The following is a 14005-nucleotide window of genomic DNA, read 5'->3' as shown; positions in this document are numbered from 1 at the left end:
TACTGCTGTTTTAAAGCAGATGAATAAATGGTCAGGGTACTTAAAAATCAGCCCTGGGATTAAGAAAGACTTGGGAGTGGCCTCCCTGACTGCTTTTACTGCAATATGCCATCCACTTACATCGAATGCCAGAACAGGAAGCAACCTAGGGAAAACCTCTGCTCTGCGTCAGAGCTGTTGAGGACCCTGTTCTTTCCCTACTGCCTTTAAAAAAAAATGAGGTTCCGGGGAGAAACCTCTGTCAGCATGAGGAATCATGATGCCTCCCTCAGGGGACACGAACACTGAATCCTGTTTCACTTTCTCTACTGATCTTAGGATATCACAGTGAAACTGGTGACCCGCGTATTCAAGAGCACCAGGCCGCCTTTTCAGTGCTCCTCTGTCTTCAACTTGTTTCCTGTCCTTACTTTAAGAGTCCAGAAATACACTTATTATTGCACTGTATGAATTTATGTCATTTATCTTAAAGTCCTTTTTGCATGAAGGCCTAGTATAACCTAATAAAAACAGCCTCACCTCATCTTCCCACTTGGACTGGGCAGCAGTTGCGTGTATCAGCACCCTTTGGCTCCTGGTACGGTGCTGGCTGGTGAATGTCGGCTGCTGACGTTATAAACACATACACAGCCCCTTCCTCATTCCGCCTCCCACCCCTCAAGCAAAGGAGGCCAGACTCTGGCTTAAGCGGGCTACCGGGCTTACCCGCCAGGTCCCCAACCTACCTCACCGCCCGCCTTCTCCCTCCATCCCGTTACCTCCACCCTCCACCCTGAGTGGCCTCCCCTGATCCCCTCCCACTCACCTCCCCGGGCACGGCCTCTCTTCTCCCTCCATCACCTCCCTTCCCCACACCCCTCCCTCCAGTCCAGTCCTCCCATCTCCCTCCATACAAACGTCCCCCTCCCCCGCCACCCCGCGGCCTTCTCCAGCCGGCGCGGCCTCTCCCCGGCGGCGCAGCCTCTTCCGGCCGGCGGGAGGGCGGGGCCGAGCGCTCTGGCGGGCCGGCCGGTGGTGCGAGCGTCCCGGGCTCGCGCTCCGCCGCCGGCCGGCCGGCCATGCTCATCACGCTGTGCTACCTGTACCTGTGGGCGCGCTGGGGGCACGGGCCCGCCGCGCTAGTGCGCACCACGGTGCAGCAGCTGCGGGCCTCGCGCTGCTCCTTCACCTTCTGCCGCGCGACTGCGCAGCCCCGGGGCGCCCGCGTGTGCCTGAGCCGCGGCGGCCGCGTCTTCTGCGTCGGCGAGAGCCAGGTGGGCGGGCGAGCGCGGGCGCCGGGGGGCGCGGAAGGCGGGGCCGGGCGGGGCGGGGGCGCGGCCTCGGGGTCTGCCCGGTGCCGGAAGCGCCCCCGGGACCCCGCGCTCCGCCATGGGCTGTGGAGCCCGGGGGCACCCTCTGCGCCGCCGGGAGGTCGCGAGCGTGGGGTCTGGGGAGCGGCAGGCTCCGGGGCTACACTGCACGCGATGCCCATGGAAGCCTGGATGAGACCGAAACTGTGACAGGCGATCTGGCCTCCTCTCCACGGGGTGCCGGCGCGAGCGTATGGTCGCCTGGCTCTTGGCGGTGCAAAGTAGGCTTGTGCCTGTGTGCCTGTGCGGAGTCGATTAGGACCTGAGCAGTGCCCACCTAGAGCCTCTTTCCTGACATCCTCTCCCGCCTACCCTGTGGGCTGGAGTTTGGTTGAACCTGATTTCAGAGAAAGACAGCAAATCCTCAGCTTTCTGTCAGGTGTTCCCGAGGTGACAAAAACTGCCCTGTCCCCCGCTCCTGTCAGCTGCGTCATTTACCAGTCGGGCACCTACTGATTATCTCTGAATCTTTTTAGTTTCGGTTTGCACACAATCTTGTCTTTTGGCCCAATACTTAGCCTGGTGGCTGTAAGGCTGTAAGTTCAACCGGCTCTGTCACCCACAGTGTGACCTGGGGCTGTCGTTTGATCACTGCAAAACCTCAGCTCTCTTTCTGTGGATGGGAACAATAGTTCTTTCCACTCAGCTATCAGAAATGGGCTTCACAGTGCAGTTCTGTGCAAATTTCCATTGACTTCACCCACTTTGTCATTAACATTTAAAAGTGTTTTGCTTTTGATGGGTTTCTTGTCCTTTCCTCTTCCTTCTGGAAAGTTCGATCACTCATAGCATTAAAATGAGATTTTCTTTGTGTGTGAAACCATACACCATGTGGGAATTAAAATCTTATCTCAGGTTTGAATATTTTGTTGAGGTTATGCTTAGACATGGGATTATACTTTGATGCTACAGATCAAAAATACCCATCTGGGACTTCCCTGGTGACGCAGTGGTTAAGAATCTGCCTGGCAATGCAGGGGACACAGGTGCGAGCCCCAGTCCGGGAGGACCCCGCATGCTGAGGAGCAACTAAGCCCGCGCGCCACAACTACTGAAGCCTGCGCGCCTAGAGCCCGTGCTCCGCAACAAGAGAAGCCACCGCAATGAGAAGCCCGCGCACTGCGACGAAGTGTAGCCCCCGCTCGGCGCAACTAGAAAAAGTCTGCAAAAGCCCGCGGGCAGCAACAAAGACCCAACGCAGCCAAAAATAAATAAATAAATTTATTTATTTATTTTAAAAAAATGCCCATCCTTGTTGGTATACTATATAACACAGAATATGATAAGTTCTAAGAGAGTGCATATGTAATATCGCCTAGGTGTTCATTCATTACATACAATGGACTCCTGAGGGAAGGAGGGCTTAATTCTTGTAAGGAACCCTGACTGAGAAAGATAAAATGAGGAATAATTGAGGGGTGGATTTTTTTATAGTAGTGGTTTCCAAACTGGATTCATTTACTTAAAAAATAACCTCTAGGGAGTTTCCTGGTGGGGCAGTGGTTAAGAGTCTGCCTGCCAATGCAGGGAACACGGGTTCGATCCCTGATCGGGGAAGATCCCACATGCCACGGAGCAACTAAGCCCATGCGCCACAACTACTGAGCCTGTGCTTTAGAGCCCGCAAGCCACAACTACCAAAGTCCCCACGCCTAGAGCCCATGCTCTACAACAGGAGAGGCCACCCTGATGAGAAGCCCACACAGCTCAAGGAAGAGTAGCCCCCCAGCTGGCTGCAACCAGAGAAAGCCCGCGTGCGCAATGAAGACCCAACGCAGCCAATCAATCAATCAATCAATCAATTTATTAAAAAAAAAACACCTCTAAGAGATTTAGATTAGAGTAGAAATAATGAACATCCAAAAAATAATGAGATGCAAATGTCTTTAATTCTCTTGGGAGACAGTTTTACTTTTGCACATCTCCATGACTTTATTGGGCTTCTGTTAGCTTTGATAACTGTAACTAATGCTCTTCAGCCCTTGCTGACTGCTCCAGCAGGGTGTAGGGACACCTGGGCCAAACCCGCTTTGGGCTTTCGGGGTTTTTGTAACTTGCTGTCCTCCTTAGAGCTTTGCCCAGAAATCACTGTCTCACAGAGATGTCCCTGAGTTTCCAGACTAGATGTGACCAGCCAGCTCTGTATGCTCATAGACTTTAAATTGCACTTCATATTTCCAGTTTTTATTTTTTTATTGTGACTTTTTTTTTCATTTTTTAAATTGAAGTGTAGTTGATTTACAATGTTGTGCTAATTTCTGCTGTATAGCAGAGTGGTTCAGTTTATATATATATATATATATATATATATATATTCTTTTCCATTATGTCCGGTTTTTATCCTTTTCTCCCTAGGAACTGGGTCTGTTTAGCTAAGCAGCTTGACCTGTAATAGTTACTCAGTATTTCAACGAATGAAGTAGTGGTTGTTGAGTTTAAGCTCTGATGTTCGAGGCCTACAATTGGAAAGTTTGACTATTTGTGATTAGCTACTGTTACTTAAGATTGCAGATATTGTGGGGCTGGTGATTTGGTTCAGTACATACCTATTGTCGGTCTACCTGGGCTGGAGTAACTTTACAGAACTGAATCTTATGCCCTTGCTGTCTCCATACCTTATATACTTAAAATCATATGCATAAGTACTGAAAGTGTATGTTTATATAATTGAAGGTCCCCCAAGAACTGGTAAGTATCACCAAAGAGAGTTTATACAAACCAGAAATTTTAAGCTTTTTGTTTACTATACACATTTTCTATGAGTAAAGTGGACAGTATGTCTTTTGTTTTTAACTGTTATATTGATAATTATGTTTACCCATAGGAGGAGTTTTTTTCTCCCTCATTTTCACTCATTAATTGGTTCAACAGATATTTATTAAGCTGCTGCTTTGTGCCGGGTTGCTAGGCCTGGTGAAAATACTTTCCGTTCTTCCCAGCAAGGGCAGATTTGAACTGATAAGCAACTATGGAGCTTGACCCAAATGCCTTTTTTTTTGCGGGGGCGGGGTGATGATAAAGCCCCCCGCCCCGGACGGGCAGCCTTAGATTTCAGCTTTTTCTGCTAAGGATGTGCCTTGTTTTTAGTGTAGATTAATGTACAGTCCTTTTAGAGAAATTTAAGGAGAAGAGCAGAGACTAATGGACACATCCAATCTGCTAACCAATCTTTTTTTTTTAATTAAAAAAAATTAATTTATTTTTGGTTGCGTTGGGTCTTTGTTGCTACGCGAGGGCTTCCTCTAGTTGTGGTGAGCGGGAGCTACTCAGTTGCTGTGCGCGGGCTTCTCATTGTGGTGGCTTCTCTTGTTGCGGAGCACGGGTTCTAGGTGCGCAGGCTTCAGTAGTTGTGGCACGTGGGCTCAGTAGTTGTGGCTCGTGGGCTCTAGAGCTCAGGCTCAGTAGTTGTGGCGCATGGGCGTAGTCGCCCCGCGGCATGTGGGATCTTCAGGACCAGGGCTCGAACCCGTGTCCCCTGCATTGGCAGGCGGATTCTTAACCACTGCGCCACCAGGGAAGTCCCTGCTAACCAATCTTGATGCTGTAATGGCTGGAGGAAAAGGAGGAATAGCCCTTCGGGCATCTGTCAGTAACAGGCTTCTGCTGACCATCATGCACTTCTGAGCCACCTCATCTTTTCCTTTCTTTTTGGCCATGCTGAGCAGCATGTGGGATCTTAGTTCCCCGACCAGGGATCAAACCCGTGCCCTCTGCAGTGGAAGCACGGAGTCTTAACCACTGGACCGCCAGGGAAGTCCCTGAGCTACCTCATCTTTAAATGTGCTTCCAAGTTGTAATTTGGAAGGTTCCTACATGCTCTCAGCAGTAAGGAATGGTGGGAATAAGTTTCAGAATTAATTGCTTGATAAGAAATGTCTAGAGATGTTAAAACTGTCATGAGACATCGAGGGATGTTGCAGCTGTTTAAACAGTCACAGTTAAACAAAAAAATGCAGGGTTAATATGGTCTATAGGAAAGCATCCAATGACCTTATTTATTTAGATGCCACCTGGAATTGCAGAGGCGGGGCTGTCCTGGATGTTGATATAAATAGCAGTTGTGGTTTGAAGTCATATTGAATCCTTCCTTTTTGTGTTTCTTTCCCTCTATCCAGTCCATTGATGACTTGAACAAATGGGCCCTGTTTCTGGTTTCTCCTTTTATACTTGAAGCAGAACACATAGCATTTGTGACAGAGAGCATTTGGGTGCAAGGTGACACTTTACAGAGACCATCGTCGTCTTCGGAAACTGTGAGTACCGTGTTTTTCATTTGTGTACCATAATCAAAACTAATTTGGTATTTTTATGAGTGCTCTTTCCTGGCCTTTGTGATTGATTCCCTTTCTTTTCTGATATTTTGGGTTAAATAAAAATATATTAGTAGGGAATTCCCAGTGGTTAGGATTCGGCACTCTCACTCTCTCACTGCTGGGCCCAAGTTTACTCCCTGGTCAGGGAACTAAGATCCCGAAGGCTGTGTAGCATGGCTGGGGGGTTGGGGGGAAATTTTATATATATATACATATATATATATATATATATATATACACACACACACACACACACACATATATATACACACATATATATATATATACACACATATATATATATATTAAAATTACTTTCACCTGTTTCTTTTTAACTTTTTTTTTTTTTTTGCGGTACACGGGCCTCTCACCGCTGTGGCCTCTCCCACCGTGGAGCACAGGCCCCGGACGCACAGGCCCAGCCGCTCCGCGGCATGCGGGACCCTCCCGGACCGGGGCATGAACGCGCGTCCCCTGCGTCGGCAGGCGGACTCTCAACCACCGCACCACCAGGGAAGACCTCTTTTTATCTTTTTAATGTGGCTGCTAGATTTAAACCTACCTGTGTTTTGGGACTTCCCTGGCAGTCCAGTGGTTAAGACCCTGTGCTTCCACTCTACACTGCAGGGGGCACGGGTGTGATCCCTGGTTGGTGAACTAAGATCCTGCATGCAATGCGGTGCAGCCAAAAAAGAAAAAGAAAAAAGCTGCCTGTGTTTTAAGTTGTTTTGTGGCTTGAGGTATGTTATTGCGCAGCGCTAACCAAGTCTCTCCCCAGGTCACAGGGTCCCGCCCCACAACTTATTGCTTCCAAAATCAGATGATTTATATTGCCGCATACTTCCTGGAGACTTCACCCCAAGTATTCTGAAAGCACTTCAAACTCAGTAATGTGTCCCACACTGGTTGTTTATATTCCTCTGCTGGAAAAAAAGAAAATCTCAGGTGAACACCCTAAACTGTGCTTCCTTTCACCCCCTCCTGCGTCCTTCCTACCATTCGGTTAGGAGTTCTACTAATTCCACTCCCCAGGTGTCTCCGCTTTACTCCTTCACTTCCATCCCTCCTCATTCCATTCTCTTCTTCATTATCTTTCTGTTGAAACTGCGAAGATGTCATCCCATCTTGGGTGCCTTCAGTGCGGTTTCCTCTGGATGGCCGGTTATCTTTCTAGACACATATCCAGTGGGCTTGTACTCTGGCGTAAGCTCTCCATGGATGCCTTCTGACCAAAGCCAGCACCTCTCAGGTTCATGGGAATCTGACCCTAACCCCCCTTGTGTGCTGCTTCTGCTTGGGTGTCTGTGACGAGTCCTTTCTGCCTTCACTCACCCACCGTATGTTCCCTGCCTGCCGCGTGGATAATCCAGGAGGGGTTTTGCTGATGACAGAAAGCCATAGTCACTGGACCTCCAACTTACAAACACTGTCTTTAAGAAATTATATTGGGGACTTCCCTGGTAGTCCATTGGTAAAGAATCCGCCTTACAGTGCAGGGGACGAGGGTTCGACCCCCGGTCAGGGAACTGAGATCCCACATGCCGCGGGGCAACTGAGCCCGCGCGCCGCAACTACTGAGCTCGCGTGCCACAACTACGGAGCTCGCCTGCCTCAGCTGGAGCCCAGGCATCACAGCTACAGAGTCCTCGCGCCCTGGAGCCTGTGCGACACAACTAGAAATAGAAAAACCGCTCGCCACAACTAGAGAAGCCTGTGTACCTCAGCGAAGATCCTGAGTACCACAACTAAGACCCGACGCAGCCAAAAATAAATTAAATAATAATTAATATTAAAAAATAATATTTAAAAAAAGACATTGGATTTGGATGAACAAAAAGGAAGAGGGGAATAAGACTGGAAATAATTGACTACAACTCAAGGTGGATAGAAATGAGAGTTAGGAGATAGGTGAAGTAAAGGAGAGCAGGAAACTCTCCTTTGTTTGGGGCTCGGGAGGAGGCATAGGATTTGGCAGGTAGCCTGAGAGTAGCCTAGTATGCTATGACATTATGTTTTCTCCTGCAGGTTCCTACTGTTTTATTAAGCCTTATATATACTTATGATAATAATGATAAAATTTATTGAGCCCCTGCTTGGCATGTATATGTATTACCTGTAATGCTTACAATTCTACAAGGTATTATTGTAATTTTTTTTTTTTTTTTTTTTTGGCTGTGGTGTGTGGCATGTGGGATCTTAGTTCCCCAGCCAGAGATCGAACCCTTGCCCCCTTCAGTGGAATCGTGGAGTCTTAACCACTGGACTGCCAGGAAAGTCCATTATTGTCATTTCTAAAGATAAGAAAACTGAAGTTATCAGATTAAAGGTTGAAGTTTTCTTTTTTAAAAAAAATTTATTTATTATTTATTTTTGGCTGCGTTGGGTCTTTGTTGCTGTGTGTGGGCTTTCTCTAGTTGTGGCGAGCGGGGGCTACTCTTCGTTGCCGTGCGCGGGTTTCTCATTGCGGTGGCTTCTGTTGAGGAGCACGGGCCCTAGGCGTATGGGCTTCAGTAGTTGTGGCGCAGGGGCTTAGTTGCTCTGCGGCATGTGGGATCTTTCTGGACCAGGGCTCGAACCCGTGTCCCCTGCATTGGCAGGCGGATTCTCAACCACTGTGCCACCAGGGAAGCCCTTGAAATTTTTTTATATATTCTAATGCTATATATATTTAGTAAGATTTCAATTTAAAATGAGGGCCAGAACTTCTAAAATATTGCAATTACATAAAATATTAAATATGCATGGATTCCTTTTTAACACAAAAATATGACTGCTGTGCTCTTAATTTCCTAAATTGTTGTTACTTAGTGTATATCTTTATACACATAGCATTTAAAATATTTTATTTATTTATTTATTGTTTTGGCCATGCTTTGTGGCTTGTGGGATCTTAGTTCCCCGACCGGGGATTGAATCCTTCAGTGGAAGCACGGAGTCTTAACCACTGGACTGCCAGGGAAGTCCACACACAGCATCTTAAGCAGCACAGTTACTGTATTATGTAACGTACAGTCTAAGCTGTTGTAACAAATGATACCCAGCCCACAGTGGTTCAAAGAAGAAGTTTACTCATCTCTGAAGGCGTAGTCTTGCTCTGGAAGGCCATCCAGGGACCCAGCTCCCTTCTATCTTGTTGCTCTGTTGTCTCCCCTCTGCCACCCTTCTTCTCTCTCTTGGTGGAGGCTGGTTCCTGCTACCCCCCCACCACCCCCCACTGCCAACCTCATCCACATCCCAGCCCTCAGAATGGGGGACGAAGAAGGACGGTAGGGACCAACCAGGTTCCTCTTTAAAACTGTGATCTAGAACTTTCACTTGTCACTTCTGCTCCCATCACTAAGCTGCAGGGGAGGCTGAGAAATGCAGTCCATAGCTGGACAGCCATGGATTCGGTAGAAACCTGGAGTTCTGTTATTACAAGGGAGAAAAAAAGGCTAGATATTGGCAGATAATTAGCATTTCTGTCACAGTTATTTAATTTACCTTCTAAGGGTAATTTAATTAAGATCTCGCTTGATGGCGGTTACTTAATTCTTAACTTTCTGGGGGTAAAATGATGCCTACCCACCAAGGGTACTATCCAGTTAACTCATCTTTTTTGTGATCAGAGGGTTTGGTGGGTCTTGCAGCCAGGAGCTGGAGATGTCTAGAGCCATATGTTGGACCACTCTGGCTATTACACAGAGTTCCATTTTGTAAACTGGGCTTCAGATCTTTTTTTTAAAAATAAATTTATTTTTATTTATTTATTTCTGGCTGCACTGGGTCTTCATTGCTGCGCGAGGGCTTTCTCTAGTTGCGGTGAGCGGGGGCTACTCTTCATTGCAGTGCGCGGGCTTCTCGTTGCGGTGGCTTCTCCTGTTGCGGAGCACGGTCTCTAGGTCCGCGGGCTTCAGTAGCTGTGGCACGTGGGCTCAGTAGTTGTGACTCGTGAGCTCTAGAGCACAGGCTCAGTAGTTGTGGCACACGGGCTTAGTTGCTCCGCGGCATGTGGGATCTTCCCGGACCAGGGCACGAACCCGTGTCCCCTGCATTGGCAGGCAGATTCTTAACCACTGCGCCCCAGGGAAGTCCCTGGGCTTCAGATCTTAAAAAGGAGTTGATTTCACAGGTCTCTGTCTTCTCGGTCTGCTGTTACCATTCAGGTTGATTGTTTGATGGGATTTTGCAGCTTGGGGGCTCTTATGACTCTATGTATTTTTCACCTAACTCTAAAGTCATTTGAATTTGACAGGATCCTAAGATATTTAACAGCAAATACATTACGGAGGAAAGACTTTTGAACTTGTTGAGACCTTACATTCTTTCCCATTTTTAGGATTGTACAATACCATGCTTACAGATGCAATACCGTTCTTACAGATGTCAGAAAAGGACATCTTTTGAAACTTTGGATATCTCAGATGGCTTGCATCTGTGGTTTTTCTACACACCCCCAACAGCAAATGCATGAATCTCAGGAATTAAGTTTAAAAAATGTAGCATTCACATATTCCTATTTTCACTTAGTCATTCTTTCACTAACAGATATTTATTGCACAGTAGACTGTGTTCTAATTATTTTGTTAGGTGCCACAGTAGATACCAATGGGTTGTGGCAGATTCAGCTCAATTTTCAGTATCTTCTGTGCTTAACATTAGCAGTCCTGTTCTGTAAGAATCTCTGACCCAAAGAACTTACACAGTTCTCTTATTGCAGAAAGTTCACTCATGTTCCTATTGTTCTATCAAGGCCTTCATTCATTCCTCCATCCAAGGTTTACTGAGTGCCTATTATGTGCCAGATTGTGTACTAGGGCTGGCGGTATGTCGTATGGAGATGCAAGATGCCTTTAGAGACGACAGTCACGGTCATCTTAAGGAGCTCACAGTGTCAGGGAGAAGACAGCTAGGGAAAGGAACAATTAAAGTTCATTGTGGGGCTTCCCTGGTGGCGCAGTGGTTGAGAGTCCGCCTGCTGATGCAGGGGACACGGGTTCGTGCCCCGGTCGCGGAAGATCCCACATGCCGCGGAGCGGCTGGGCCCGTGAGCCATGGCCGCTGAGCCTGCGCGTCCGGAGCCTGTGCTCCGCGATGGGAGAGGCCACAACAGTGAGAGGTCCGCGTGCCGCAAAAAAAAAAAAAAAAAAAAAAGTTCATTGTGAAAAGTGCTCTGGGAAAGCAAGTATGGGGGTGATGGTGAATCTATCCAGATGTGGTGGCGTCAGGAAGGATGTTCCAGGGGAGGGAAGTAATATCTGAGTTTTTTAAATTTTTTTTTTTTGCGGTACTGCACCCCTGAGCCAGGCAGTGTTCACACATCCTGTCTCTCTCTGCTGCATCTGCCTTCCCCGCCGAGGGCGTGGCTACAAGGACCAGAGCTGAGGTTAAACAGGGGACTTGGCAGATGGAGGATGCCTGTGGCCGGCGCACACTTGTTCTGTTAGAGAGATTTGGGACATGTACGCCTGGAAGAGCTGTGGCTTACTAGTGACCTGCTGAGAAGCTGTGCATTTTACCTGTATTTCTAGGCAGAATATGCATGGGACCCTAATGGGTGGCTGATTTAGGGATGACATAACTGTCAATCTGGAGGTGGCATGATTTGTGTCTTACTAATATTTAAGATTTACTTGGTCCATCCATGACTTTCTGCTTAGGAGGAATACTGTCTTTTGTTCTGTCCCTTTTATCTATGTTCAACACACATACGTTCCTTTTGTCTCCCCTATCTTTAGCACGTCTTAAAAGTTACTGACTTAATATATCTACGATCTTCATGCTGTTTGTTGTTCTTGTTTTTTGTGTAGCAAAACTGAATGTTCTTTAATAGTATGGCAAATACACAGGATACACAGATTGTAAAAGTTTTCTTTGCACTAATTAGGAATTTGGACTTTATCCTATGGACAGTAGGCTAAAACGTTTTTCTTTTCTTTTTTAAAAAAACTATTATTCTTGTTTGGTTTTCTTTTCCCTTTAAAAAAAAATTTTTTTAGCAGAATTAGCAGATTTGTACGTTAGAAAGATCACAATTCAGGCAGACTGGAGACTGGATTGGAGGGAGGCAAACCTGGAACAGGCTGTACTCCATGTGGGAACGGAGACCAGCCTCACAGAGTATTGGTAATAGGAAGGGGAGACGGGGCCAAATGTAGGAACTTTTTATGAGATGATGAGGGATTTGGGGGTGGATGGTGGGTCATTCCTAGAGACAGGGAATATGGCAGGAGGGGCTGGTGGAGGGACCCCTGTAAAGAATGCAGTTTTGCACCTTGTTTTAGTCAGCTTTGCTGAAATAACAGGTGACCTCAGAATTTCAGTGGCTTCTAACAACAAATCTTTGTTTTTGCTCATGTCACACGTAGGCTGAGCGGGTTTGCTGCTGCTGTTTCAAGCTGCGACTTCTCTAGGCTCTGCTCCACACATCTTTCCCTTGCAGGGACCAGACCAAAAGAGCATGTCTGTCTCACACAGAGTGGAGGAGTGAGACAGCTGGCTGAAACTCAGTGTAGTAGATTTAAGATGGCTGCAAATTCCTTTCTCTTATTGAGAGGTGGAGTCTTATACCCCTCTCTTGAATCTAGGCTGACCTTGGTGATTTGTTTATCTAATAGGTTGTGGTAGAAGAGACATTCTGGGGCCTCCAAGGCTAGATCATAAGAAACCTTGCAGCTTCCACCTGGGTTCTTGGAACCTAGCTCCCATGCTGTAAGGAAGCCCAGGCTGCCCTGTGGCAAGGTTCCCATGAAGAAGAACTGAGGCCCTCAGTGGACCGTCCTAGTTGAGTTCCCAGCTGGCAGGCGGCTCCAGCTTGCCAGCTGTGTGAGGAAGCCACCTTGGAGGTGGATCGTCCAGGCCCAGTTGAACCATCCTCGCTGATGCCATGTGGAGCAGAGTTGAGCCGTCCTCGTTAAGCTCTGCCCAAATTGAGATTTGTGAGCAAAATAAATGATGAGTATAAGCCACTAAATGTTGGGGTGGTTTGTTACCGGCAGTGGATAACCAGAACACTTGGTATGTCTGTTAAAACTTCTCCTCTTCTTCGGGTTACCAGCATCAGTGGGGCAGGGATATAAAGTGAACAATTGGGGATGCTAGTGCAGTACACTGTAGACATTGGGTCTCAGGTGCTTATGGAGCATCTAAAGAACACACATGATAGGGACTTCCCTGGCAGTCCAGTGGTTAAGACTCTGTGCTTTCATTGCAGGGGGCATGGGTTCGATCCCTGGTCTGGGAACTAAGACCCTGTGAGCTGCGTGGCCAAAAAGAAAAAGGTTAAAAAAAAAAAAGAAGAAGAACACACATAATAGAAAAAGGTTATGACAATAAGGGTATTTCTATTATTTTCTGATTAGCTCTCATTTATTCAGAAAATTAGAACACGTAGACCACCCTTTTTCTTGAGTTTCTGGTCAGTTACGGTTTTGCAGAACCACTTTAAGTCTCACCTGGGTCACTTTATTATTTCAGCTCTTGCTTGCTGTGGACTTGTCATATCTCTTACACTGTCACTTGATTTTCCAACACCCTTCTCTTAAGAGCACCATAGTATCTTTTTAAATAATAGAGTGAAAATGAATTTTGTAGTACTCCTGTATCCTTTCTGTTTTCAAACCCAAAAGGCATTGAGAATAACTGAAAGTAAGAAATAACCTCTTCCCCTTACTCCCCTGTTTCAGATTCTTCACATCTCTGAGTGTCTAGCCCTCCTTCATTCAATTCATTACTAGATGTTTAAAAACCTAGCATGTAATTACACTGATTTGTAAGAGGAGAAACAAAGAGCCAGAAAATGAGCAGTGTCGATGCTGTGACATTGATCGTATTCAGGGTAACTGATTGTACCTTGTATTTGTCTGGGTTCTCTTGAGAAACAGAATAGGGTGTGTGTGTGTGTGTGTGTGCGTGCGTGCGTGCGCACGTACATGCATCATACATACATACATAATATACATATATGTGTACATATATAGGGAGAGAGAGGGAGGAAGTGGCGGGGGAGAGAAACAGAAAGAAAGAGATTATTTTAAGGAATTGGCTCACGTGATTGTGGTGTCAAATCTGCAGGGCAGGCCGGAGGCTGGAAACTCAGGGGAGATAGATGTTGCAGTTTGAGTCTGAAGGCAGTTGAGAGGCAGAATTCCCTCTTCCCCTGGGAACCTCAGTCTTTTCCTTGTAAGGCCTTCAACTGATTAGATGTGGCCCATCCACATTACAGAGGATAATCTACTCAAAGCTGACTCATTTTAGATGTGAACCACATCTAAAAAATATCTTCACAGTCACCTCTGGACTGATGTTTGGCCAAATGTCCAGGTACCGTGGCCTAGCTGAGTTGGCACATAGATTAACCATCAC

The 14005-nt window shown here is 46.8% G+C and overlaps 1 protein-coding gene across 2 annotated transcripts in view; it reads left to right on the top strand.

Moving 5' to 3' along the window:
* The first annotated feature begins 1011 nt into the window (after positions 1-1011).
* The window catches only part of HLCS (holocarboxylase synthetase), a 198192-nt gene continuing 185198 nt past the window's right edge, over positions 1012-14005 (top strand). For both annotated transcript variants that reach the window (XM_079923302.1, XM_079923301.1), the window contains exons 1-2: positions 1012-1253; positions 5465-5602. In XM_079923302.1, coding sequence (XP_079779428.1) covers positions 1059-1253; positions 5465-5602 — 333 coding nt within the window. In that variant the 5' untranslated portion in view covers positions 1012-1058. The remainder of the gene's footprint in view (positions 1254-5464; positions 5603-14005) is intronic.

Source organism: Stenella coeruleoalba (assembly GCF_951394435.1).
Source record: "Stenella coeruleoalba genome assembly, chromosome: 5".
NCBI lineage: Eukaryota > Metazoa > Chordata > Mammalia > Artiodactyla > Delphinidae > Stenella > Stenella coeruleoalba.
This window is presented reverse-complemented; position numbering and strand designations above follow the sequence as displayed.